General features: G+C 39.1%; 2 protein-coding genes across 3 annotated transcripts in view; one reads left to right on the top strand and one right to left on the bottom strand.

The window, feature by feature from the left end:
* Positions 1-9,444: 9,444 nt before the first annotated feature.
* On the bottom strand, positions 9,445-11,126 carry LOC137276906 (uncharacterized). Its single transcript, XM_067808554.1, has one exon. The coding sequence runs from the start codon at positions 10,927-10,929 to the stop codon at positions 9,889-9,891; it is 1,041 nt and encodes a 346-aa protein (XP_067664655.1). The 5' UTR covers positions 10,930-11,126; the 3' UTR covers positions 9,445-9,888.
* A 2,570-nt stretch (positions 11,127-13,696) lies between these two features.
* The window catches only part of LOC137278183 (tumor protein D54-like), a 31,149-nt gene continuing 21,242 nt past the window's right edge, over positions 13,697-23,603 (top strand). Inside the window, exon 1 of one of the 2 annotated variants that reach the window (XM_067810377.1) lies at positions 13,697-14,011. In XM_067810377.1, coding sequence (XP_067666478.1) covers positions 13,960-14,011 — 52 coding nt within the window. In that variant the 5' untranslated portion in view covers positions 13,697-13,959. The remainder of the gene's footprint in view (positions 14,012-23,603) is intronic. The other variant, XM_067810378.1, reaches the window with a different exon arrangement.

Genomic DNA, 23,603 nt, shown 5'->3' with positions numbered 1-23,603 from the left:
CCGCCCCTCAACACAACCATGAAACCACTTCTATAACCCGTCATTCCAACATACTGTATTTTAAATCTGTTTTCAAGGTTTCATACGTTTTGCCTCTCAAAACGGAACTTGAATTTGAATCGTGTCCAACTAACACACAACATTTTCGTAACTAATGTAGCAAGGGTGTGAATGTCTAGAGGACAAATCAGCAAACGCTACGGGTGTGAGCTATTGCCCGAGGAATGTTTATTTTTGTCGATAAGTCACCCTGAAACATTTACAGAAATAATGATACAGTAATAGTACATGAAATCATAAATGTGCAATGCTTATTACTAGTAGCTATAAACAGACCCAGTATATAGCAAGACATATGCAAATAAATATTCTAATTGCAAGAAAGTTATGAACTTGTTTACAAATTGTTGTTTATATAATCATGGGCTGGGTGGTAACTGATCTATATTGTAATGTAATCCATAATGTAATGGATGTAGTTAATGGAATACACAGGATAATAATACAGATCTGAAATGAATTATTCAAACAATGAGCTTCTCATAACTCAGATTAACACGCTTTACAATTTATTTACTATGTGAAATGTTATATGCGCATATTGTATACACATGCCCAAACAACAGAATTAAAATATGACTATTATACAACACATTCAGACTTAAATATCTCATGCACACGAGAGTAAAGATACAGAAAAGTTAGTTAGTACAAAAAAAAAACCCTTACAATTACTAAGCCTGGTTTAGCATATTTATGTATATAGATAATGGATGACATTTAGACAATATCCAACCCCTAGTTTACTTTAATACCACATGTTTAAAGGACCACTAAACTCAATTTTTTGGTACTCTTATTATCACTGCATAAGAAAGACTTCTGGTTAGTCATAAACGGAACACCATTTTTTTGAAAAAAAAACAAAAACAAAAAAACTAATTAATACCAAGCGCTCAAAAGTTGCTGAAAAGCCGTCTGCTTCTCTCTCGCCCGAAAACGAACCCGCGCAGACAGGTTACGTAACACTGTCGCCAGAGCGCCCCCCCCCCCCCCCCCCCCCCCCCCCGTGACGTCATAGAACGATTTTCAGTTCGTTGTATTGAAAACGTGTAGGAAGCTCGTCATTTTGCTGATTTCTCAACGTCACCAAAGACTTGCCGAATTGTTGTGTTGCCGTCAATTGTTCCTTGGGGTCGGGTGATGGTGTCACTATGCACAGATTTCCACCGGACCCCGTAGTTTGTGCTTAAATTGGTTGTTAGTGTGTGCGAAGCGAGCGTTGTGGAAGCCAGTGGTATATACTAAATCTGTATATACTAATTCGCCCTCTACCACGCTTCCAGGATAGAAAATGGAGTTCAAGTTTCATCGAGTTTATAAAATCAAGACTGCTTACTACACATTGCTGACCAAAAGGATTTTGCATGACTATAATGCTTTCTTCCTCGGAAACGAGGTCGAAGTGACAATATTATCGTAAGTAATATTATATTGACCCCTTATACTGACCGCTTCCAAGAGTGAAATTGTTATGTTATAAGCAATGTCATGTAAAATCCTAATGTCCATCAATAAAATACATATTTTACTACCAGTGAAAAGTAATTTTGATTTTGTAAGTCGGTGAAAACAAACTTAAATAGCATTCATCCTCAGACAGGGCGCTGCCATGTTTGAACATCGTGAAGTCACGCGCTAAAGTCCGTTAGAATTATTGAGATTATGGTTTGTGTTCATCAAGTTAGAAAATCAGAACTACTTTCTACCAGTAGTTAGATATGTATTTGAATCATTACCAAAAGGAGTTTGCATGACACAACCTGTAACATAACCTAAGCGAGGTCCATGTCGAAGTGAGAATACTGAGCCATAACTTTGTTCACTTGCTAAATTTACTTGGTTTGTACGTAGTTGTCACTCACCAGTATGTAGACACTTGTCAATATACGTCTTTATACTTGGTCTCATAATCCTAATGACTTTATAATCATGCTTGTATGCATTTTGAAACTTAATAAAAAGAAGCGATCTGCGAATGTTTAACAGGAATGTAATTTGTAGACATTTTATAGTTTGCCTAAATGAATCATAATTCACACGCACGCCCTAGTGTATGTCATCTGCATCATCACACTTCACAACGAAAACAATGATTCTGTTGAAAGCTACGACAACTTAAAAAAAACAAAAATGCAAATATTAAAATTAAAGTTATAGGAGCAATGTCAGGTTATTACCTTGTTCGAGGAATGTATCCATCAATATCCACAAAAAAACCAAGTGATATATAAGAATGAAGATTTTTATGGATATCAACTTCTTTATGAGAGAACACAACGTTTCGGAGTTAATGCTTACTCCTTCATCAGGTGATAGAGAAAGAGAAAGGGATACAGAGGTGTATTTATATGTACAGGTAAAACAATAACAAAGTAACAAGTGGAATGAGTTAACGAAAGCTAGTATAAACAAGCACTGATAGGAAGCCGATAGTTAAGATAACAATGTAGTATAAACAAGCACTGATAGGAAGCATGAAGGAGTAAGCATTAACTCCGAAACGTTGTGTTCTCTCATAAAGAAGTTGATATCCATAAAAATCTTCATTCTTATGTAATTTCACTTCTAAATGACATTCAAAGACTTCAAGTGATATATGTATATTCATCTGCAGATTTCCCAAGTGATGTCTTTTAACAGTCTAACATACAAAAACGTGATGTATCGTTTCAGGTTTTTCACATTGCTGTATAGTTTCACTGGTCACCCAAGATAGCACACATGGCAACTAATTGCATAATGTGCATCATTCTTTTTAAAAGGTTATTTAGTTAGCCAATAATGAGCAATCAGTCAATGTATTGGCGGTTAATCCTTTGAAAGAAGGGTGTTGTTTTTACATAGACACAGACATGAGTGTATTCCGTAAAGATTAGTAAGTGTACATACATAAACACTACCTTTTGACAAATCCCCCATTTAAATCCACATAAAACTAAATCAGTCAGCGTGTTATCGGTTAATCCTTTGATCGATCCAGACACAAGAAATGCCAAATGGGGGCCTTTGTCGGGTAATCTAAGTGGCGTTATCACTAATTATACCCGTTATAAATTCATTAACTGAGCAACAAGTGAATGGTGACAAATAACGTGTAGGTTTATACCAACTAACACGGATTACAACCTAGCGACACCAAGTGATTTTGACAGAATCCCTCTATGAAAACAAGGGTTGTAACTCGAAAAATAGGCAAAGCAGGAGACAAAACTAAATGATAGTAGATTGTGAGAACATATAGCTTTCATTTTTCACAACAGCTTTTGCGATTTCAGGTTTGTACAAACCTGTAAACGAAATGGTTTAACCCCTGAAATGTAGATGAGTACTGCACAGGCCCTCATTTCTATACCTACAATTACGTCTAGGCGACGCGCCGCTCTGATTGGTTGAAATTTCGTTTGCGGCTGAGAATTGTGCACTGTTGACAAAAAGGTAGATTTAAGTTAATTAAAGATCGAAATGAGTAGTTTTAACGGCGGGGTTTCATTTATAACGATGTCAGCAAGTGATTTTGCATTTGTACCCTTTTGGAGTAAATGTGACCTTTAACGTATCACAACACATAAGTGGATAATATAAATATACAGAGATATATCAAACTAACCTGATTTCTGTGAACTTGTCTGTGTAGTAACTTTGAGCAGAGTGCAGTCTGTTAGACTTAAGGTTAAAATATATTAACTTCAAACTACAGGTTGCCCAGTTAAAAAGGACGTTGGTACGGCATCGAACGCTGTTACAGAGCCTGCCAACTTTGTGCATCATCTGTCTGTGATGAACTTCACTTTCTATTATTCTGCCCAGTCCTCAAACATCAATTTCTTCCCCAATATTTCAGTAAGCATCCTACTATTGAAAATGTGTGTATGTATAATGAAATGTGACTATTCACCAGTTAACTCTAAAATTGCCGGATACATCAAAACTGGACTTTGATCAACATTTTAATATATATCAAATTGTTTTGTGTTCTCTCTGTCACGATACGTAATTTCTGAGAATAAGAAAGCCTTGAAGTATACAACATCCAGAAATAGCATCTCCGAGTAGCCTTTGCGTAGCAAAGCTCATGCAAAACAAATCTCTCCTGATCCTGAGCTGGACAACCCAGTGACATTGCCGTGGACGGGTTTTCATACTTTCGCATGTTCAAATTATGAAAGCATAACATGTCATAGCCAATTCCGTAAGATGTTTCGTATCAGCTAACATCTTCTGATATGTTTAAATCATGACGTGAATAACTCCAGTCAACTATCTAGATCTGTACTAGTAACCATTGATGTCCATGCTATGGAATATGTAGGGAAACATCCTATTTTTGTTAACCACAACAAATACACAAAACAACTCTTTCAAACATTTCATGCAAATGGCTATAATACCTTCTGATAATTATTTTGTCCATTATACGTGTATGTGTTTCGTTATACATATATAGATATAGTGAAACAAATGTCTGATTTTAGCATTTCTAATTTAGTCAGACATTGCATATCCACCTGTGAAAAACGTTATAAAGAAACTGTGGAGTTATCAATAACACTGAAGGCCCCAGACAGGTAATTAAGGACAACAGCATTTTGATTGAATCACAACACCTAGCTGATTGCAATTAGACAAGGGCCAATCAAGCAAGCTGGATACAGGTGTTATTAGCAGGTGTATCAATTTCATAAGTCCGCGCAATGCCAGACCGAACTTCTTTCTAAGCAACGTTCTTGCTTTAAATACTATGTTTTGAGACTCCGTAAATATATAGTTAGGAAGATATAATACTATCCTACGGATATAAACACTAATTATCATACATGTGTAGGGTTAAAGCCGTTTTTGATAGCGCGGGGCGAACAGAGACTTAAAGGGGCACTGATGCGGAGCGAACAATCTTTCTCGCCAACGGTCTATTTACGAAAACAAACTGCAAACTGGTCACAGCGCCCGTTCCCTCGACCGTGACGGACAAAGGTATTGGGCTCCGGTCCACATCAGCAGAATTTCTTCACTAAACTGTCAGGAGGCCGGATGTCCATCATATGCCATTATTTAAAAATATCCACGGTATTCCTTGTCTGATTAACAAAATATCCCAGCAGTGTAGTTTTTCTTTCTTGTGCTTGATCAAATTTGATCCTATTTCAGTGTTGTTTTTAACCTCGATATTTGATCATGTTATGTGAAAATATGATGTCTACAGGCATGTAGCAAGCCATTTGTTTCGGTCCGAAAGATTGCAAATCTTTATATTTGGATAGTTTTGAGTGTTGGCCCAACTGTCATAGCAAATATCATACGTAAATTTTGGTAGCTATGGTAGCTACCCTGGTTTGTTATCTATTGCCACTGTGAGAAATCCGACAATTGTCTTACGTAAAAAAAGTGATTACACCTATTTACCCAAGTAAACAACAAATGCCTGTATGTATTTCTTATGTAACGAAGTTTCGTTGGTATCCTGACAACAGTTTCGGCCCGTAAGTGTTTTGAGGCTGCATTCGACACAGAGATTACATCTTCCTTGCTTAACTCGCGTTTGATGGTATAAACCCACATGTGTTGTTTTGTGATCATTCTCTTGACGGCCAGTTAATGAATTTATAACAGGATTTATAACAGGTATAATTAGTGGTAACACCACTCAGGTTACTTAACAAAGGTTCCCATTTGGCATTTCTTCTGTGTGGAGTAAATACTCAACATTATAACTTAAGGTCTGTAGTGGCAAATGTATTGTATGTTATGTAATATGTGCATGTAAGTGATGCAAGAGGGTTTATCAGCTGAGGTACAAAAACAGACATCGATCAAAGGATTAACCGATAACACGCTGATTCATTAATTACTTTTATCTTCTACAGCGGACTTGTAAAAAGGTAGTGTGTGTAGATGTACTAATTTATACTGACTACACCCTGTCGTAAAGTTTTGCGAGTATAAAAACAACACCCTCCCCTCAAAGATTTAACCACCATTGCGTTGATTGATTGCTCATTATTGGTTCACAAAATTACTTAGAATGGCGGACATCATACAATTAGTTGCCTGATGTGCTATTTTGAGTGACCAATTATCAGGTTTTCACCAATGTGAAAGACGTGAAACGAAGAAGAAGAAGAAGAAGAAGTTTATTCTCATAAATCACACGAAGTGACACAGAGAACATACAGATGATATACAATATGTACAGTATGGTTTGTGCAAGTCAACAATAAAAAGAAAATTACATTTTTGCACATGGTAGTCTCATCTGAACCGACATAAACCTTCCTTGATATATTTAGCTAATTTCAAAGTGAGTGGTTTATAATATGATTTCCTTATTGAGATGAATTTATCTAATGAAGGATTATTACAAAAGTACGTAGGCAGATATTTATTTCTTAGCGTTGCTAGACCTGAGCATATTAGAAGGAAGTGGTTTTCATCGCCCCCTTGCATCATTACACAGTGTGCATTTCCTGTCAGAAACAGCGATACTAGTCCATCTTCCAGTTTCTATAGGTAATCTGTGGTTAGCTGTTCTAAAGCGTGTATGCCATATTCTAAGATTTGGAGGCAGTTCTAGAAGATTGGGATTTAGATTAGGTACTTCTTTACAAAGAATGTAATATTTGCCTTTTGAGGAAGCATTTGCTGTTGCATTCCATGACTGATAAAACTGATCATTGAGAACCCGTTTAACATTAGTTTTTAAATCATTTGGAGAAACAATAGACTGTGACATCCATACATGGTAAAAGCCAGTATCCCGTAAGATATTTTCTATTGCCGAAAGTAAGCTAAACGTACAATTAGGACAGGGTGACTTCAGGGTATACTTGAGAGAGTATATTTTGGATGACAGTTTGTGTGGGAGTAATAGCATTTTACACCAATGAGAAAGCATTCGGATTTTTATAGAGATATCTAGCGAGTATCGGCCCAGCTCGCCGTATACAACGATATATACGATGTGTCACTTTTTGGCAAACTAGACTGTTGTAAGAAACACGACATAGAGAAGGATTATTTACCAGCTGCAGATGAATGGAATATCGTTCTTTTATGTGGATATTGATGGATACATTCCTGAACAAGGTAGTAGCCTGACATTGTTGCTACAACATAAGTCTGTTTTAAGTTCATTGTTTGCATTTTATTTTAATTCATTTGTTGTAACATTGAGCAAAATCTATATGACAGAAAACTAGTTCGCGTATGTGTGTGAAATAGGATCCACATTTTCAGTCTATACAATGTTAAAATGTTACAGTCATGTTAGACATTTACTATAAGTATAAGCAGACCGTGTGTTCTTTTACTAATTTTCAAAATCATGCAAATATGACAATAAACTAATTAGGATTATGAGACAAAATATAGAGACATACATTGGCTTGTTTATTATTCCGTCCTAATAGGTTTTTTCTACCACTTCTACCAGTGGCAGATGATTGACCTTCAAAGTGTTTCTTTTGTTTTCATAATACATTTGTAATGAAGTAAAAATGACTTCACCTTAGTTGATCTGTCTATAATTAAACTCTTAGTTGCGCATACGGACTGCGCAGCAGAGGTCACGAACCAGTCACGAATTCTGGGTTATCATCCGGGTACTCACGGGCGAAAAACAAGCACAAAAGTTTCAACCAGTCCACGGAAATCGCTCCGCATCAGTGCCCCTTTAACACTTTTGATGGAGGTTATGTTGAGAATGGAGAGCGAAAAGGACTTCACTTTAAGGGATGTTGCATTTTGTGGCATAAAAAGGTGATATAGGTATAAATAGCTCTAATCTATGGAATTAATTACAATTCAAGATACATGAGTTACCCGGGCCAAGCCGGACCGAAGCTTGTGACACTGTGTCTTTATTGAGAAAGTATGAAAAACGGGTTGAATTTAAGCAACGTGTTTGTTTCAAATACAACGCTTTGAAACTGTGTGAAGCCATATTTAGGCAAATACGATACTAAACTATGGATATAAATAGAATTTAAGATACATCTGAGAGGCGTAGTGGCTTTTGAGAGCTCGGGCCAAGTTGGGCCGAACAGAGACTTAACACTTTTGATAGAAGTTATGTTGGGAATTGTGAGACAGGTACCTAACTCTAACGGACCGGTTATCTTTACATGTGGCATTTTGCAACACTACAAAGTGCTGTTTAGGTAGGTATGATAACATTCTATGGATTTAAATACAGTTCAAGATACATTTGAAAGGTGAAAGATGCACCTGACGGACCGAACACTTGTGATACAGTGTCTCTGTTGAGAATATATAGAAAAGAGCGCTGCGCTTTGAGCTAACGTATTTGTAAATGCTCTACTATAGATATTATTGCATTTTATCGGATCGGATTTGGGCTGGTGTTCTATACTTTTTTGAATACAATGGAAACACATACGAATTTTTGTGCGTGCGAATGCATACTTGGTTTGATCCTTTATAACTTATTACAAAATGCTGTGATTTAATATATTTCCTTTAACACATATCTGTAATCAGGTCATAGTTGCTCGTTGGCTCTCGCCAATAGTCACTCCCCTTTAACATAAATATCCCGTGCTGATTCAGCATGAGACAATAAAGTTTGATTTGGAAACCCCAACTGTCTTCATCAAGGAAAGAAAAGCTGTCAAAACACTGTCACTTCCTGCCCAGGACCGCAGGATGTCACACCTCACACCCTAAGAGAAGTAAGTAACCTTCTCACACAGACATATCAAGGACAACACACAACAACTGTGTGTCTTTTTCTGCAATCCACTTTTGGTAGTACCCGGTGGCCCAGCCCGGCCGACTTTTAGGTCATCGTCTACCCTGAGCTTATAAACTGCTCGTCTTTGGTATTAGTTATGAGCTGTCAAGCTACATGTCTAAGATATCAGTTTGGGTATGAGCTGTCAAGCTGCATGTAGAGGGTATCAGTTATGAGCTGTCAAGCTGCATGTTTTGGGTATCAGTTTGGTTATGAGCTGACAAGGTGCATGTTTTGGGTATCAGTTATGAGCTGTCAAGCTGCATTTTTTAGGTACCAGTTTGGTTATGAGCGTCAAGCTGCATGTCAAGGGTATCAGTTATGAGCTGACACACTACATGACTTGGGCATCAGTTTGGGTATGAGCTGTCAAACTGCATATTGAGGGTATCAGGTTGGTTATGAGCTAACAAGGTGCATGTCAAGGGTATCAGTTTGGTTATGAGCTAACAAGCTGCATATCAGTTAAAGCTTAAGGACCATTGTTTTATACACGTAACTTTTGCCTGGTGTGTGTGTGTGTGTGTGTGTGTGTGTGTGTGTGTGTGTGTGTGTGCTTGCGTGTGCGCACGCGCGTTTGAGTGCGTGAATATGTGTATGCGAGGTGATTTGTATGGAGAAACGTACAATGACAATGAACCCACATAATATTTATGTACAAAGTAAGTGAACCTTAATATCACCACACACACACACACACACACACACCAGTCCCCAACCAGCAACCTTGAAATAAACTGTGAAAGGTCAGTTTGGCTATTACCGGCTGCATGTCACTGGTATCAATTTTGTTTTGAGCTGACAAACCGTTTCTCCAAGGTTTCAGTTCTGTATTGACTTGATGACATACATGTCCCTGTTTTCAGTTGTATTGATTCATGATAAGGTGTTACATGTCCTTCAGATCAACACTTCAATTTTGTTTTGAGCTGACAAACCGTTTCTCCAAGGTTTCAGTTCTGTATTGACTTGATGACATACATGTCCCTGTTTTCAGTTGTATTGATTCATGATAAGGTGTTACATGTCCTTCAGATCAACACTGAATGGACCAGCAGTACATGAAACATGCAGCACTCTCATGATGTCACCACCCTTCCGTGAGTGTCAAGTTGGACAGGCACAGATGGAAGCACTATGTATTTATCTAACCATTCAACAAGAGGAGTGCCTGTTCGTGTTTTCTGTTTGGTAGAATAATGCAAGCCCTTGCCATTCCCATTTGTTGTTAGGCCTTGTCTGAAAGGCAAATTGGGATATATTGTGAGTTCATTATTCTTGTTTGCATAATAGATGTGCCACATTGACCACATTGTGTCTGTCTTGCCTGATTTCATGAAACTGCGGTACCAGTCAGATGGTTTCAGACCAGGAACCAGTGGATGAAAAGAAGGATCAGAGGCTGTCTCTCGATACCAGTTCAAAAATCCAATCCAATTCTTCAGGCTGGGTGAAAATCCCCAAGTGCCTAATACTGGATAGCTGAAGACCACTTCTGATGTCGGTGCTTGGAGCCATCCAGGATCACCTGAGTGCTTCATGCTCATACCCTGAGTGGAATAGCCATTAATATTGGCAACCGAGTCATATTTTGCATGAACTGCCTTTAGCCACTTGTAGAAGTATTTGGACACTGTGACATCGTCTTCAAGAAAAAAAGCAATTTCTCTAGTTTGCTCTGTAACTTTCCACGTACCGAGCCACTGTCCATATATTCCAACATGTCTTGTGTGGTTATGCACAGTAACAGTGCCATACTTAAACAAGAACAGCTTGGCTGCTATATATGTATCTCCATCTATTTCTCCACTCTTAGAGCGGTCAATCCAAACATCAATGTGAACCCTGTCACCACTGTACTCAGCCTCATTTAGTGATGTCAGGCACCTAGTCAAAGACTCAGCACGATCATAGGCCAGGATAATAACTCTCAGGTCCATTTGCTGAGGACTGACACTTCCCTTTTGGTGACCTTGAGACGGAAGGTAGTGTTTTAACCAGAGCTCACCTGGATGGAGTGTGGTATTTCTGTACTGTGGTAAGACATACAGTGTATACAACAGCCTGAACACACTAACTACTACTGTGGCAATAAGTAGGAGACGTAGACACCACTTCATTCTTCACACAAGGGGAATGTCTCATCAATTATCCAGCTGTACATTCATGGTTGAAATGTTGGCTGTGTATCTTTAGTCCTAAAATGAAAAAAAAGCACATCAATAGGTTAGGCAGATGTAAGAGTTCTATATGATGTTGCTCAACAAACATCACAAGTGACTCTCAAATGTACATTTACGCTGCCGAGTTATTTTGATGTCACTGCACTTTCACATACACATTTACTTTAAGCAAACCTTCAACTTTTTATTCAATTTAAGTAGATGAAGTTGAAACCTGAAAGTGGGAAATTTGTGTTGTGCCATTATCTTGTGGATTTCTTTACACAATTATATACAACAGTAAAATGGATAATGTTAGTCCCAAAATATACATTGGTGTTTGCAGGCTTGTGATCTTGTGGTGTTGTGCAGATGTGAGTGTTCAAACTTTGTGATGAGGCAGACAATGTGTCACAGTATGTGGTAGAGTAGTGATAAATGTAAAGGCTGTATTGCTGTTCAAAATCCACAATTTCAGGTAAGTTTGTTGCATTCTTTGATCCAAATATGGTATATTGAGGTGTTAATCGTTTCAAAGGAATATTTTATGTCAATATTATCCATTGCAGAGATCAACACAGAACTGATGGTTGGAGGATCAATCAGACTGCAAGACTGAATGTCTAGTGGCCCAACAGCTGCTATACCTGAAACAAACAATCAGGCAACCTGACATGTTATAATGTAGCACACTACAGTCACTGTTAGGAGTGAGTGAGTGAGTGAGTTTTAGTTTTACGCCGCACTCAGCAATATTCCAGCTATATGGCGGCGGTCTGTAAATAATCGAGTCTGGACCAGACAATCCAGTGATCAACAACATGAGCATCGATCTGCGTACTTCGGAACCGATGACGTGTCAACCAAGTCAGCTAGCCTGACCACCCGATCCCGTTAGTCGCCTCTTACGACAAGCTGAGTCGCCTTTAATAGCAAGCATGGGTTGCTGAAGGCCTATTCTACCCCGGAACCTTCACGGTTCCTGTTAGGATGACCTCTGGACCAGAACTGTTCATTCAAATGGCACAGATCAATTTAGCAAGCTATCCTCAGGACACCCTCCCAGAATGTTGACACAAGAACACAGGCTGACCAAGCTGCCTGGTGGGAAACTGATTTATAATGCTTATGTCTGATTTTGTTACTCCTCATCTGATCTGTTAATAATGAATTTATGATGTCTTATGGTTGAAAATATGATATAATTACCCATTAAGAGAGTCAATAAATGAACCCTGGAACAAGATTAATCTCACAACCTAAGTCTGCCTTGCATCACTATTAATCATAACAGAACCTGCTGTTCATTTGCATAACGAACATGGTCAATATTTACCACCAGAAACACATTAGCCTTTCTCTAACAATCATGCCAGGGGTGCATACAGCTTTTACTGGGGGTAGTGGTGCACATTTCAGATGGTGTGTATGTGTGTGTGTGTGCGTGCACAGTTCATTTTCACCTGATGTGTCAAGGTTATTTAATAAACTTTCAGGACTAAAGGGGATGAGTGCACACACACATGCATCCCTACACTGGATTCGCTTATGCAAGTTGTCATGCTGTACATGGTATTAGTTAAATACTAGTGAAAAAGCCACCACACAGGTGGAAGCAGGATGTCTTTACCATTAAATATATGAAGACATATTAGAAATGGATATTGCCATCTTGTTGGACTGCAGATATGATATTTTGATGATGGACATACCATACAGCGGTGTATGAACATAAGGCCTGTCTGGCCGCCCAAGACACGCTAGATTTCTGACAGCAAGCCAGCCAGATGGTCTGGTAAACTTTTACATGTTCCATACAACTGAGTAAATCCACCATATCTTGGTGTCTGATCTGGTTGAATTACATTGGGGAAGGTAACTTTTTGAAAGTACCAGTCCTGATGTCTGGCTGGGTTTCTGGCTTATTTCATATACTACATCCAAAGGAGAGTACTCGAAACGTGCTGATTTAGCAATGGTTCAATAAGTAAACAGACTATGGAGTACTTTTATAGAATGCTGCCTCTAACCTAACCCAAATCACCTACAATTACGCAAAAGAGTATTATAAAATGGTTTTAATGTTTGTGGTTTTGTATTCTAAAGGTAGTCCCTGAAAATTGTTGTTTTATAATTCTAAATACAGCACTTTATCATTAGGGGAAATATGAATACTTATTACCACGAAGATAGGAGAACTTTAAAATATCAGTCCTCACACATGACTTCATAGAGATAGCTATTGTTTCATTTCGAATAAAATGGTTTAATCTGGTGAAGAATGAAACACATTAGTCGTCAATAAGCACCTGTAACATTTTGACAGCATTAGTATTTAGGCCCACTACATCTGCACTTTGATGACGTATATAAACGCTCTTGCTGTTGCGACGCGTACCATGTCGAAACCAGTTTACAACGCGCACACGCCATATGAGACTCTGTCTGAGCTGGTTCCAGGCTTCCTTTAAGCTCGTTAACGTTTGTCAAAGTTAGCACATTGCAATATACAAGACGGGGCCCAGCTTGGTATTCTACATCTCACTGCGGCTAACAGAACGAGGGCAAGCGTTCTAAAACATGCAACCCGTTGAACTACCTGGCTGTGCGCCCCTTCAAAGTCAAGAGACGGAACTCAGTTAAGCGCAGAAAGTAACTACTTTGAGACAGAACCCAGCTTATTTGTTAACTGGGTTATGCCTTAAAATACGCAGATAAGTTTCTGAAAGTACCATTCATTTTTTATAAACTAAAATGCATCAAAGATACCACAACAAAATGATTCATTGTACAAGACCAATATATAGGCGATATCGTGCCTCCTAATATTCAGCGTAGGAAAGGCAAATTCAGTAAGAGTTGAGTTCTTCAGAATGAAATGCGTACATATGACGTGATAAATTGATGTACACAGGTACTGTGACGTTTTACACATACAAGGTGTCTGCATCTGCCAACTCAAAGATACAGATTTCTTATATTTAGAAAATGACTACCCCAACCAGCGAAGAAAACCTTCTGGAAACAAGCAAAGGGGGTGGTAAGATGAGGTCTTTATACACAGTATCCATTTGATTCGAAATGGTTTTACTGCAAAGAAAGATGACGGGAAGTCAGGTGGATATTGGTCATACGTTGCTCGTTCTGATGTGAATCCTGTGCTTCCTGCTTCCATCTGATGTCCGATATGCAGAACAATGACAGACAGACAGTCCTACGTTGACATGGCCATGTAAAATATGAAGAAAACACGATATGCTATATACAAATGTTTATATTGTCCATTTGTGTTGGCCAGTATAAACCATACATGTTCATGTTTTGAGACAGGTCTCATCGCAGATTGTTTACAGTATTGGCATTTTATATCTTTTCGGACACTTGGGGTAGGGGGGCACTGATCCAGAGCGATTTATGTTTCTTGATTCTAATTACAATTCTTCGGTCTAATTACAATACCAAACTGCAGTCTGGTCAAGACCTGCACCCTTGACCCAGATGGACACAGAGACTGGGCTTCTGTCTATCATGGCAGAATTTCTTCAACCTAAACAGGTGGAACATTATTAAGGGTGGATGCCCATCACATTCCATTCCCACTATTTCTTGTCAGATTGCATTGAAGTATCCTGGCAATGTGGGCATTTTTCAGATTTGTAATAATATAGTGACTGATCAAATTCGATCCTATTTCTGTGTTTTTTGCCTCTATATTTAATCTTGTCGTGTAAAAATATTATGTCTGGTGGCACGTAACAAGCCATCAGTTTCGTAAAAAAGTCTTGATAGAATACAAACGTTTATATTTAGATAGGATTGAGGGTTGGCCCAACTTACATTTAAAAATCATATGTAAACCCAGGCTTTTCATAATGGTAGCTATGTGGGCTATTACCTATGATAGTAAAAACACACATTTGCTTTATTTGAATCCGTAAACTAATAACAGCCACTTTGTCATCGCTAAAAAAATTTGAAAATTTTCTAAGGTAAGTAGGTATGAACAGTTTTACCTAAGTACACAATGCATCTTTTCGTAAAGTACCTGTAGAAAAACATCATCCTTCCTTCATATGAATAACCTCCAATACATTGGGTGATTGATTGCTCATTATTGGCTTAGTACATTCCTTGAAATGGCTGACTTCATACAGTCAGTGGCTATCTTGTGTGTGTGAAATATGATTTTAGTTGGCAATCTATTCACTTTCTAGATATTACAGTCATGTTATAAATTCACCATTAGTGTAAGCAGATTGTGTGCTTTTTAATTATGTTTCAAAATGCATACAAATCTGATAATAAACAAATTAGGATTATAAGACAAAATATAAAGATGTACATCGACTTCATTATTTCTCAGTCCTAACACTTTTTACCACTCGCAGATGATTATACTTCATTTCAGTGTTTCAGTTTGTTTGCATGATAATGTAGTAAACGTGATGTAATCTTTGTTGATCAGTCTATGCTTAATAAACTATGAATTGTGTATGCGAAATGCACAGCAGAGATCACAAACCAGTCACAATTCTAGGATATCATCTGGGCATGCATAGGAAGAAAACACTAACAAAAGCAAGCACCAGTCCACGGAAATTGCTCTGGATCAGTGCCACTTTAAGGGCATCCCTGACATCTTGATTATTACATAAACAATAATATATTATTGTGAAACATGTCGCTTATTGAGAGAACTTAATCCTAACATAAGTGATTATTCAAGTGTCCAGAATGTCTGTGTGACTCAACACCCCTTGTTATAGCCTGAGTGAGTACTGTCATCAGGAACCTATGATCATGATGATGCAATCATACTAATACTTATAAATTAGTTCTGATGTAGACAACATCCAATGTTTTATTATACAGGTTAGAATTGGTCTTTAGTAACCCATGCATGTCGTGAGATGCAACTAACAGGATTGGGTGGTCAGGCTGTCTGACTTGGCTGACATGTTATTGTATCCCAACTGTGTAGAATGATCAGTGGGTTATCTGGTACAGACTCTATTATTTACAAACTGCCACCAGTTGAAATTAAGCTTGTTGGCTATGATGCATATTGTTTTTCTGTTTTTATGCTGAAGTTTTGATGGTACCATGAACTGACTTATCAGGCACAGTGCCTATATGTATACCAGAACTCCCATGCTTTATGGCAAATAGATAATCACTGTGTCACATATACTTAAGATAAACTGGCAACAGTATATCCAGATATGAATGTAGTGTAATTTTTGTGTTTGCTGTATAACTATGTGAACACCAAAGTTTGCAGCACTCCAACAGTATGATGACAGTCTGTGATGAATGATGTTTGTTATGATTGTTGATACAGTGATTGACATGAACCTGGATCTGCACAACTGAGGTTTGTGACCTACAGTCAGCCATGGTATACTAATCTTGTAAACCAGCTCTTTTGAATGGCATAGATTGCTGGAGACCTGTAATTATCATATGGATGTATTTGTAAACTAACATTGCTGAAAACATATGCAAAGAGTTTGCAAATTTTGTGGTTCCTATTTGCAGTAATAGTATTTTGTTAGTTTTGTAGAGAGAGATACATATGTTTGTAAGGTGTGATGTGCAGTTATCATGGGTTTTTTTTTAAAGAAATATATATGAAAAAGAAAGTGTAATGTATTGAACTGAATATGAAATATGTTTTGAGCAAAGGTCCAAGTAGAGAAGTCAAGTGCAAAAAGCATGATGTAGTGAGGATGTGTAATTACTTTACTTATAGTTATAGTGAAATATTTTGTTCAGATATTTATGCGCATGAATCCATCGTTCACCTATCTCTGTCATGCTGAACTTTTGTCCTCTAACTTTAATCATGCAGACATTTCTAGAAAGTACAAGGTATAAATATGAATGACTTGTAAATGTCTGGACGAAATATATCTTCTGCATTGTCTGTCATCTGATCATATTGATGTAACTGAATAGTGCAGGTCTTTCCATGTTGTGTCTTCATAGCCAACACTGCAGAAGGAAGAAGACATATTACTGAACATTCAGTTAAGTGTTTGAGTATGATAGACTTTTGCTGGTTCCCTTCCACAAACCATATGAGAAAATGAATTCCTCCTTGTCAGAAATGAGACTTTAGTAAGTGGATAGAGGTTGGGCAATTATAAATGAGTTAGTAGAAACCAAAGGTAGTCTCAGATTTAGTGACACTGTTGGTATGGTGTTGGCACATCCTCATCAAGAAAGATGACTTTGAAATTTGGCAAGAACTCCAACATACTTGTCTGCTCTACTTGTCCATTAGGACCCGTGAAGGTCCCGGGGTAGAATAGGCCTTCAGCAACCCATGCTTGCCATAAAAGGTGACTATGCTTGTCATAAGAGGCGATTAACGGGATTGGGTGGTCAGGCTCGCTGACTTGGTTGACACATGTCATCAGTTCCCTATTGCGCAGATCAATGCTCATGTTGTTGGTCTGGTCCAGACTCGATTATTTACAGACCCCCGCCATATGGCTGGAATATTGCTGAGTGCGGCATAAAACTAAACTAACTCACTCACTCACTCACTCACTCACTCACTCACTCACTCACTCATTTGTCCATTAGCTTGTGGGATGGCTCTCAGAAAGGAAATAAATGAGATGCCTGTTCGACTGCTTTTTGTGCACAGTGCATATGACAAAATACCATTGCCTTTGCATGATGCCAGAAGCATAAAGAACTTCACAGCTGATGAATCTACAGTTGAGAGTGAAAGAGTCAATCATCAAAAAGCAAGGCGAATGCAATCACATAAAATGTGAGAAAATAATCTTTAATTATTTTAACAAGAGAAGTTTTGGAAAATACACTCAAAGCATATAAATGAAACTAACAAGAAACGTGTCTGAGATATGAGAGGGGCTGTTTGCATTGGAAAGTAGTGGAAACTGTGATTTGTCCTTGTCAGGGGTAGTATTATTCACACTCAGACATATGTAAAAACACTTTGAAAAAAATCCATCTTTTGAAAGATGAAGGCATGACTGTAATTGTATGAGTGTCTTTCTTGAAGTTAAACCTCAGATGTTCCTTCAGTCTGAATACTTGATGTCCAGTTCTTGATAGACATGGTTTTAGATTTGGGATAGAAAAGCATATGTGCGCATTTTCCCTCGTCCACTGCTTTCTGGTTCCTAAAACTGCTGGATGGTGTAGCATGCACATGTTTTCTCATGCCTAATCTCCCACATCTTTACACACTGTTGTTGGGGGATTTCAGACCTGTTCATTGGGTAACAACAAGATATTCTTATGGGTCAGGGTAACACATTAACATTGTTCTGATTAAGATACTGCTGTGCCAACATGCACAATGTGGGGCTTGCTCATGAGAGTCTTATTCACGAGACACTTCAGTAACCAAGGGTACATTTCAATTCATTATGACAATATGAGGGAGCAGACAATTACTTAAGGGCCTGATTAATACTGTCGGCATCTTTGATGTTTCAGCTTTTGAATAGCAAAAGAGGTGTATTTTAAGGCCTGATTAATACTGTCGGCATCTTTGATGTTTCAGCGAAACATCTTTGACACTGCTGTACGACCTGAACAATGTGGGGTCTGCTCTAGTCACGTTACCATTCACTCGTATTCTGTGATTTAAACGGCATCACTTCATGAATTTAATTCATTATTCATAATCACTAGAATCAAATAGTTTTTAAATTTCTTTTAGTGCTTTTCACTCGAAACTGGTGTGATATTTACCAAAGGGTGATACGCAGTATTGGATGTATACAAGCCATGCAGTATCTATCATTTCGCCAAGCCCTTACTGCACTGCCATTAGGCTACAAGCAGCCTTGTCATAATGTATTGCGTTTTAGCCTTACAAAAAATATCATTGAAATGTTTTATCCTAATTCATTTTCAATGTATTTAACATAAAGTATTCATGAAGAAATTTTCATATTCTTTAACCATTCGTGAGTCGTCGTGTTTCTCTCAATATATTTAATGCAGCCCTAGTTTGCGTCATTGGAGACATTGACATCAACGTTCTAGCATCAGAATCAGGTGTCTGACTGGGTTTCATTGGAGACATTGACATCAACGTTCTAGCATCAGAATCAGGTGTCTGACTGGGTTTCATTGGAGACATTGACATCAACGTTCTAGCATCAGAATCAGGTGTCTGACTGGGTTTCATTGGAGACATTGACATCAACGTTCTAGCATCAGAATCAGGTGTCTGACTGGGTTTCATTGGAGACATTGACATCAACGTTCTAGCATCAGAATCAGGTGTCTGACTGGGTTTCATTGAACTGTTTTCTCAGATACATGTACATCTCTTTTGGCAGGTACAGGCGTTAGAATGTCTTTTTTAGCTGTAAATGTCGAAATTTACTTCTCACTTGCCCTCCTATTGTAACACTTACCCATCATTTTGGAAACAAATTTGGCTCTACCCCAGTGTGTTTTGTAATAAAGTATTATAACATCAAAGCACTCAGACTACTGTCCTCATGCTTTAATTATTATAATAGTTCAGGGCAAAACTATACTTTATTACAAAACACATTGGGGTACAGCGAAATTTACATCTTTTCTGAGATGACAAATTTAATACTTTCTAACAAAAATCCTCACACAGGGCTAACTGACACACAGTTCATTTGACATGTCTACTGTCCTACGGTAAGACAAATGTTACCAGACAAAACAGATTATAAACAGTTTGATGATGATTTACGTTCGGGTTAAATATCTTCTCCAAATTGCTTTAATTATATCTCTGATTAATGTAAACCATATGGGGCAATATCAACACATCTCTACTACCAACGTAAGTTTAGATCAGTACATACAGATAAAGCTGACTAGTAAGGCGACATTCCATGATTGCATTGAGTGAATGTAAACATTGCGATCATTTTCGTGTTGCTGGAAAATTGTGAGTCAAACTATGGAACATTTTATCTGTTAGAAAATATGAAAATAATATTCCAACCAGTGATATCAGTTGAGTTACGCAACTGCAAACCAAGAAACGGGACACAACGGAGTAGTTTAGAGTAGGAGGCTGTGTGAGGTGATGACAGCTGATATGCATGGTGACGTCATTTAGATTGTCTAATGTGCAGTAACGCCAACACATTGTGACGTAGTGCAAAAAGTGCACCTTATCATCTGATAAAGTACTGTCAGCATCTTTGATCTTTCAGAGAAGCATCTGAGAATTTACAATATACAATCAAAAACAAGAATCTCCTTCACTTTTTCAGTATTGCCTTTTTATATATTTTCCTTATTCTTTTGATAAATGATTTCTTTCATTGTTGTAAATTGTAATAAATTTATAAACATTTATCTATACAAAATTATCAGATTGATCTTTAAAGGTCACATGGAGCCAAACACACAGACAAAAGTAAAACACAATTAATACTTATTCATGACATATATACATTGCTGATTGTGAAAAAACAAATAAACAAATTTTTAAACTCATCCTATCTCACGTTATGCATCTCTCTTCCTCTCTTCGACCCAGTGTGGAAACGTGCTGTCGGCTAAGTTGAATAAAATCTTCTTGCCCTCCTACCACCCGACCTCTGCCCCTGCAATAGACGCCTGTCAATCATACTGCATGCGCAGTCAATCACGTGACGCCCTCTACTAGTCATTCTCTTTCTCGTCGCACCACAGTGTGGACGCGTGTTGTCTCTGTGAAAATATTGGTTGGAATTGTGAATAAACATGGGTGGATCTAGAGAGAAGGTATCAAAGAAGCGTAATGTTGCAGTCAGTGTAATAGAAACTAGACGTCAGACGAGTTTCTCTGTATTGGCAGGTAGCTAATAGACGTGATGTGTTCTCAACTACAGCTTTGTTTGGATGCTGCTCTCACTCAACCACATATGGTCAATTCGGCAATTCACTTTTATCAGCGCTTCCACAACAACAGGGCAGTCTTGTTTCCGTGCTTCCTCAACCATATCAGTCCAGTGCAGTACTGTACTCTGAAACGCCGCTCTCTCGACAGCAGTATAGGTTTGATGCGGCGCTTACTCACGGTGACTTCAGTTCGATGTTTGATCACAGAGTGGTTATATCCCATGTTGGTTCAAGTGCAGCGCGAAGTGCACATACAGTCAGCAGTGAGGTGGCTAGGAGTGTGCCCCTTGTGTCGATGGCTACTCCACATGTATTGACTGCAGCTGTCAGGACACCGTTAGTAACTCTACGAGTTACTCAGGCATGACTGGTTTGTTACATAGCATTCCGCAGTTTACATTGACGCCTTTATCAAGGTCTACTTTGACGGTCTCCTGGGCGCCAGTACCGGAGACAGTAACATCGCAACCCATGGATTTTGATGCGTTTGTGGTGCGCGTAGCTGTGGCGATGCGGAAGCAAGCGCCTGACGCTTCTGATACATTACCTTCTTCTGTATCGATTCACAACTCAGTAGGTGTTCGTCAGTCTGTCACCCCGTCTCCCTTACCTCACGGCTCGGCGAGTTCAGATGTCAGCATCGATGTGGTAGAAACACCATCTTTACTGGTGTGGATTGCCTACAATGAAGCATTTCGCCAGCAGACATGTTATCAACGTTCTCTATGACAACCTGTTCTGAGGCATCGTTTATTCAGCAGCATGGTTCAGCACTTCCTTGCGTCGATCATACTCCAGTGATTCCCCAACCGATTTGTTCCAGTGCATCGGCGTGTTTCAATTCACCAATGGCAAGTAGTACTTTGTTTACGGGTTTGCCGAGTGGAATCTCCGCTGTGATTCTCATGATAAGGTCGGACAGTGCAGCGGTCATTTGGTACATCAATCGGATGGGATCGACGGGGTCACCACCAGATTCAATCATCAACTGCCGCTGTTTGTGTCTGTGATTCCGGATCCATTAGCCTCGGGACTAGACGTCTGTGGAATTCTGTGGAATGGTCTCAACGCTTACGCGTTTCCGCCAGTGGCCCTCCTTCCATGTGTACTTCTCAAGTTACATTCGAGTCAGCAGATGACACTGCTTTTGGTCACGACCTTTTGGCCGACAAGGAGTTGGTTTGTAGATCTTCAAGAGCTAGCTGATCCAGATGCAGTGCCACTTGACTTCCAGTTTAGTCAGATCTGCTGGTGCATCCGCACTCTGATCAATTACACTGGTCTCCACTAACGCTCCATCTGCACGTTTGGCGCATTTGCATCGGTCATTAACGGCCAAGGGTTATTCTAAATGTGTTGCTACTGCCATCACTACAGTGCTGAACAAAGTGGAAGAATTTCGAGTCGTATTGCAGAGGGAAGGGCATTATGTCTCCCACGACAGCAAAGCCACAGATGGTTGCAGAGTATCCTCAACACCTACGGTCTACTAGGAAGTCGAAGGGTGCTACGTTATCTACCTGCTCACCCGCACTTAACACAGTTATTGCAGTGGCATCGGGAGTAAAGTTGTCTACTGTCCCTGAGCTTTCTGTTGAGATTGTATAAACTGGCGGATCAATCGTGGAAGTTTCGAGACCCGGCTTGGGATTTGTCCATAGTCTTGGCTCATCTTACATCGAATGAACATGAACCATTGACTAGGAAAGATTTTAACCTTCTTCCTTCTGGCCTTGACTACAGCTGCGTGTATATCCGAGTTACATGCACAGGATGTTTCGCAATTATGCTTTGAAAGGTCTCAACATGCTAGAGTGTTCCTAGGCCTAAGGTGGGATTTCGTTGCCAAGAACCAGTTACCGGGACAGCAATATCGTACCTTCAGTATCCCTCCGCTGTCATCTATCCTGGGTCCAGAAGACACTGAAGATTTATCCTTGTTCCCAGTTCAGGCATTGAGGATATACTTAGCCACCTCTAAGGACTACGCAAGAGGCTCTTCATCCCACTTTCGGCGGTTTCCAAAGCAGAAGTATCACGTACAACCTTGGCTTACTGGTTGAGGTCCATGATCCTTCGAGCATATGCCTTTGCAAAGTTGCCACCACCTTCATCCACAAAGCCTCATGAGACACGTGTGCTCACTTCCACCATGGCACTCCATAGGAACTGTTTAATGCAAACCATTATGGAAGGTTGCTTTTGGAAGTCAGATACTGTGCTTGCCGCTCATTACCTACGGGATGTATCAGTCACAAACATCGAAGGCCTTCATCAATTCGGTCCATTGGTCCTGGCGCAGCAGGTGTCGTCGACCCGACCACGCAGATAAGCATCTCCCCATTCTCGGTCTTGCTATGTACATAATAAATGATACCGATGTTATCCATATCTTACGTACTTTGATTCAAATGGGCTAGATCGTTCTCACCTAGGGAACTAGGGCATGGTGTACTGTCATACCCATGGCTGGATAGACTGTGCGGGCAGTCTTGTGCACGTGCAGAGATGATCGACACGTCGCTTATTGACCTCTACTCTCTCAGCAATCACGTCAATGAAGCGTTGAATTCCGATTACCTAACAGTTTTCAAAGCGTTCGCTTCTACGTCCTTTCTCACCTTGGTAAGTAGGGAGATTGGTACCGAACGTTAAACTAATCGATTTTCTTCTTATGTGACACCAAACTTTATCCTTAATCTTGGGAAGAGACAGAGCCAAGTCAATTTGGTGACTTTTACTTAATTTTCAAGGTCTGTAAC

This window comes from Haliotis asinina, chromosome 3 (genome assembly GCF_037392515.1).
Source record: "Haliotis asinina isolate JCU_RB_2024 chromosome 3, JCU_Hal_asi_v2, whole genome shotgun sequence".
NCBI lineage: Eukaryota > Metazoa > Mollusca > Gastropoda > Lepetellida > Haliotidae > Haliotis > Haliotis asinina.
The sequence above is the reverse complement of the archived record's forward strand: the minus strand, read 5'-3'. Positions and strand labels throughout refer to the sequence as shown.

What these genes read in the sequence shown, in the direction of transcription:
- LOC137276906 (XM_067808554.1), bottom strand. Translation starts at nt 10,929, where the DNA reads ATGAAGTGGTGTCTACGTCTCCTACTTATTGCCACAGTAGTAGTTAGT.